General features: G+C 39.8%; 1 protein-coding gene across 1 annotated transcript; it reads right to left on the bottom strand.

The window, feature by feature from the left end:
- Window positions 1–2440: 2440 nt before the first annotated feature.
- Window positions 2441–5246, bottom strand: LOC110918139. The gene is made up of 2 exons (XM_022162502.2): window positions 3252–5246; window positions 2441–2660 (listed from the first exon to the last, which is right to left on the bottom strand). Exon 1 carries the CDS (start codon window positions 4906–4908, stop codon window positions 3436–3438), a length of 1473 nt encoding a protein of 490 aa, XP_022018194.1. The 5' UTR covers window positions 4909–5246; the 3' UTR covers window positions 2441–2660; window positions 3252–3435.
- Between the last annotated feature and the right edge of the window lie 822 nt (window positions 5247–6068).

Raw genomic sequence — 6068 nt, 5'->3', positions numbered from 1 at the left:
CATTCTCTTCAAGCCACTCAATGTTGCACGACTCGACGACCTTTTTAGTTACTTTGTTGTATACCCTATAAGCAGAGCCTTTAGCATATCCAATAAAGTAACACTCGTCACCTTTGACTTCAAACTTTCCGTTGGAGTCCATTAGTAATAATACGCATGGACAACCAAAGATGCGAAAGTGTGAAACCGAAGGTTTACGTCCTTCCAGAATCTCATAAGGGGTTTTCATGTGACGTTTGTTTACTAAAGCATGATTCTGGACGTAACAAGCCGTGCTAACAGCCTCGGCCCAAAAGAAGCTAGGAAGCTTTGAATCAGCCAGCATAGTACGCGCAGCTTCAATGAGAGTACGATTCCTTCTTTCAGCCACTCCATTTTGTTGTGGAGTTCGAGGCGCACTGAACTGACGATCGATTCCCTTATCAACACAGAACGTATCTAAAATCACGTTCTTGAATTCTGTCCCATTGTCTGATCGAATAACCTTCACCTTAGTGCTCGCTTGATTTTCAGCCAAAGTGATGAATTGTTTTACCAAGACAGCAGTTTCATTTTTGTGACTGAGAAAATATACCCAAGTGTAGCGAGAATAATCATCGACGATTACCAAACAGTAAGCTTTCTTCCCAATGCTCAGCACATTCACTGGACCAAAAAGATCCATGTGAAGTAGTTCGAGTACAGCTTTTGTCGAAGGTGCTGGTTTAGTCTTATGAGGTTTTCGATGAGCTTTCCCTTTCGCACATGCAACACATTTTTCCACCAACATGAAATCCTTGATCGGAAGATCTCGTACCAATTGACCTTTAGCTAGACGGTTCAGATTTTTCATATTCACGTGCCCAAGTCGACGATGCCACAGTAGACCATCATGCTCTGAAATCTTTGAAAATAAACAAGTGATCTCTTCACACGGTTTCTTGTTCATATCAATGACGTAAGCATTTCCCTTTCTTTCAGCTGTCATCAAGAACCAGTCTTCTGGAATAACAATCTCAGGCTTAAGAACATGACATCCCTTCTTCGTAAAATGAACTGAATTCCCTCGATCACAAATCTGCGAAATACTTAACAGATTGTGTTTCAGTTCTGGAACATAATTGACATTTTCAAAGCTGAGAACACCGTTTTGAACAGTTCCTTTCAAAGTGATTCTGCCAGATTCACCTCCCGCAAATGAGACATATCCGCCATTAAATTCTTTGACGTTCACAAGTTGGGATAAGTCTCCTGTCATGTGCCTGGAACAACCACTATCCATGTACCACAGGCGCACGGTAGTCCTCCACAGCTGTTCCTGCACGAGTAGCGGGATTAGTTAGATTTAGGAACCCAGCCCATAGTGGATCTGGGTTTTCCTTGAGCATCGAAATACGTTACCCTCTGCCAAACTAAATTATCTTTATTCAGAAATTTTGAAACATTTTTGTTGGCGACCTTTTGATGATATGATTTCATTTGATTGGATTGCATGCCATTGACTTTAGGTTTCCAAAACTTTCTCGACCAGTTAGAATTTAAACTTTCAAAAGCGTTACCAAAAGAATTACTTCGATTACGCTGAAAATTTGTTTGTCTATTCTGATATTGATTATGGCGTTTGGCTGCATTCCAATCCTGATCAGAAGGTCTAGTCCTATGATGATGGTTGTTCTTCATCGTCTTAGTCCTTGCAGACTTCATGGACTCCGAACAGTGATATCGATTGGACGTGACCTTCTGATTTCGCCCTGATGGTTTCTTGTTCGGTGTCCTTGGGAGTTTACCACAATTTCTGGCAATGTGACCGGCAATGCCACAGTTAAAACATGTTTGACGTTTCACACTTTGAATATTTTTGACATTTGGACTCTGTTTGCTTGATTTCGAGTGATTCAACGTTTTAGTTTTCTGGCTATGTTTGATTTGTGGTTTTTCTTTTAACTGATTTTCTTCTGATGATTTCTCGTTTTGACCAACATCCTTTTCATTTTCACTTAATCTCGATTCCGAATTTGAACATGTATGAGTTTCATCCAAATGCGTTTTATCAACACATTTATCATCTGAAGCTGATTCAGGTTCACTTCCTGAACAAGAAGAAGTCTCGACAGTATGCTCTTCCTTGATGCATTTATCATGTGAAACTGATTCAGATTTCTTTTCTGATCCTGAAAAATTTTCATCAATATGCATTTCCTCAGAGCATTTATCTTGTGACACAGATTCTGATTCATTGTTTAACACAGTTTCCAATGGGGTCCCACTAGATTCAACATTAGGGACGCCCACTGAGACAGATTCAGAAGAAGAATCAGGATACACTTGATTTTCTTGAGAAGGCGTTTCAGTGGTTTCACTGAATGCATCCTGAGGGACCTCACCTGTAACATTTTCACAAGCTGAAACATTTGGTATGTTAGTATCACAAGCATTTGAAGAAAAGCATTCATCACCACACTTATTGTTTAAATCATCCACACAAACATTATCAGTTTTGCCCAAAACAACAGGCTCACAAGATGAAACGAAAGCAGAAAACGACGCAAACAAAGAATTAGTAAAAGCAATGTCAGACTCAGTAGGTTCAGAATAATGTTCAAAATAAGGTTCAGACACATTTGCAATAACGACTGGTTCACTCCCATGAACATCACCACATTTTACTTCAGAGCTATCATCTGCACATGACAATGAAACGTTAGGATCAATTGTGCCTTTAGGAACAAAATTCAATGGTGAGGACTTTTGTGGCTCAACGTGTCTGTTATGAACAGACAATTTGTTGTTATTTGAACCATATGTCATTTTACTTTCGTTCAGCATCTCCTCCTCTGTCATTGGTAAATAAGTGTAATTATCATTGTACGGAGGAGGAGTCTGATTATAGCCCAAACCTGACCCTTTCTTTTTGGAATATGCCAATTGTTGATCGCACAGATTTTTGACTAATTTACTGGAGGAATCGAATTTCTTAATGTTTAATTGATTTATTTGGTATTTATCCCTAACATTCTCCAGTTCTTTAGTCACATCACACAATTTTTCTTTGACTATCATGAGTTGGGCTTCGGCTACACACTGACATCGTCCTTGAGTTGAACGATGTCCTTACGCTGAGCTTCGATTTTCTCTTTGAAAAGTTTTTCGTTTTTCGTTAAAGTAAAATTTTTACGTTTAATTTCATTATAGTCTTCGATTAGCTCAGCGTTGTGAATTCGATAAGACTCAACTCGTTCTCTACATTCAGGAGTGCAGAAAACAGAAATTACCTCTTCTTTCGTGAGACCTTTGACAGGTGCTGACAGGATTTGAGTCATGAATGCAAAGTCATCAGCTGCAGTCTCTTCCTCTGGCTTAGAGCTATGTTCGCTTGAGGTCATGAAAGCAATGTTGGATGTAGCAGTTTGATTCTCTGGAGCTGATATGTTCAAACGCTCAATTTCTGAAGACCAATCAAAGTGAATGTTGGGCTGTCACCAGTGCTTGTGCTAATCCTTGCGGCTGTGGACTTCCAGAAGTTTCAGCATCTGCTATACTGGTAGTGGTTACAAGAGCCCTTTCTCGATTAGGAGTTGCAGGTTGACCAGGTGTTGCTGGTTGTGCTAATTCTGCAGAAGCTTGATCTCTGTTTACAAGTGGCTTTGGGCAGTTACGAGCATAGTGTCCTTCCTCATGACAGTTGAAACAACGAAGATTAAAGGGCACTTTAGCAGCTCCATTCCATGCATTTCCCCACCTGTTTTTACCTGTTTTTCTCACAAACTTTTGAGCTCTGAAGGCAGCCATTGCCATCTGCCAAGTGATATCCATTTCTTCAACATCATCTGGATGAATCTGAGACAGATCATTAGGACTCCACTTTGGTGGATCAAGCTTTCCTGCAATGAAAGCATTCAAACAGTTGATCACTGAAGCTGCTATTTCCAGTTTTTCTTTTGATTGACTAGCGAAGAAGGCTATCATTTCGTTGTTTGCAGCGAAGGCAGAAGTAGGGGCGACAGTAGAGACATTTCCAGCATTTCCAGCAGAAGTAACAGTAGACGCTGAAGAAACAACTTGATTTGAGGATCCAGGTGAGTGCACCTTTGCTGAAATTTGAGGAGCGGATGAATTATTGCGAAACATCTGAAAACCTCCTTGAGACAGTAAGGCTATGTTGTTGTTGTTGGAAGAGGCGGGAGCAATGGAGAAACCGACAGCTAGCATACTGTTCTTGTAATTCGTTTCTCTTTGCTTATCATCCAGTTCGCATGCCTTGATGTGAGAGATCATCTCAGACAGAGTACATCTAGCTAAGTCTTTTGTCTTCTTGATCATTGCAACATGATGATCCCAACTCTTAGGCAGTGCATTGAGAAGTTGTCGATTAGAGGATGCATTAGTTGTATGAATCTCTTCCATTTGCATTTGAGTGACTAGCTTCACGAATCTCTGAATCTGATTATCTATTGTTTCACCATAAATATGGTTGAAATTGTTGAAGTTTTGTTGCAGTAAGTTTCTTCGGCTCTCTTTCATGTCTTCGTTTCCTTCATACACTTCAATCAGAGAATCCCACAATTCTTTGGCAGATTTGCAGGAGCGAAAGCCAATAGCAATATCAGGACCTAAACCCATAGTTAAGTAGGAAAGAGCACGATCATCTTCTTCAACAATGAGCAAATCATCTTCAGTGTATTTATCTCGAGGCTTTTTAATTTTGACATCTGGTTCTGTAGGACTTTCCATCATAATCTCCCTAGGTCCTCTCAAGATACTGCGCCATAGCTTGTAATCTTTAACCTTCAGATGCTGTTCAAAGCGCCACTTCCACTCGGGAAAGTCATTAGCATCAGTTAATCTCGGAATACGTGTTGTAGTTCCAAGCTTTGAGTCCAGTTCTTGTTGTTGAGTTAGGGCAGACAGTTCACTGTTGTTCGATGACATGGTTAATTAACCAGTTAATTAATTAATTGATTTTATTAAGTCCAAAGTCAACAGTCCAAATGTCCGTAACACAATGTCGTTGCGAGTCGAAACAAACGGGTTGCGAGTCAATACTTCAGTGATTACGAGTCGTAATGGCAAAGGTTGCGAGTCAAGTTTGCTGTGGTTGCGAGTCGTAACTGGAATGGTTGCGAGTCGTAACAAAACAGAATGAGCCGAAACCAAGGTTGCGAGTCGTAATGTCTTTGATTGCGAGTGGAGACCAATCTTCTGGTTGCGAGTCGTAACTGAGGCAGGATGAACCGAAACCAGCAATGGTTGCGAGTCGTAACTGGAACGTGATGAGCCGCAACTGAGTGATTGCGAGTCGTAACCTGCAAAACAATAAGTGATAAGAACTGTTTACTCGCAATCCCGACTTTTCAGCAATTTCCAAAATTCAAAGATATTGTAATCTTTGAATCTGTTGACCACCGATATCCCGAAACTTCAGCAAACACCAAAGACTGAAATCAACAAACCAAAATCAGTGTTTTTTCGATGATTCTGTCAAGAACAGTTGATGAATATTTCTGCAAAACACTCAACAAAAACGGATCAGTAGCATATGAAAATTCTTGAATCCGAATGATATCAAAACCGAGCCCTTGAATGGCTTCAATGGCTCTGATACCAATTGTAAAACCCGTGAGGATCTCTCAATGATATCAATCTTAACTTGTGAAAGCGTGGAAATCAAACACAAGTTGATTCAAGAATAATATAAAGATCAAACTAAAAACAATAAACAATAAACAACTGAAAACTTGCATTCAAAGTTTACCAATGACTGATACAAGTATTCAAAAGGAACTCGGTTCCTTTGCTTGTGTCGCCCCCAACTTGTAACCACAATCAACAACCTTTAATCTAATGATTAAGGTTGTTTATATACTAAACATATAGGGCCGAAACCCTTAGGCCCATGCGACATCAAACACCTAGCCCAAACCACAATAATTAACCCAAAACATAAAGAACTAGATAATTACAAGATCAACCCCTAAACATTAATAACCTACATGAATAAACCTTCAGGTTCCAACATAATTTTTAATTATATACAGTATTTTCGGCTCAGTTTTTGCATACGAGGTATGTTTTAAGACATATAGAGGCAT

Source organism: Helianthus annuus, chromosome 16, assembly GCF_002127325.2.
Source record: "Helianthus annuus cultivar XRQ/B chromosome 16, HanXRQr2.0-SUNRISE, whole genome shotgun sequence".
Lineage (NCBI taxonomy): Eukaryota > Viridiplantae > Streptophyta > Magnoliopsida > Asterales > Asteraceae > Helianthus > Helianthus annuus.
Note: the sequence above shows the minus strand (reverse complement) of the source record. Positions and strands in the feature narration are given on the sequence as shown.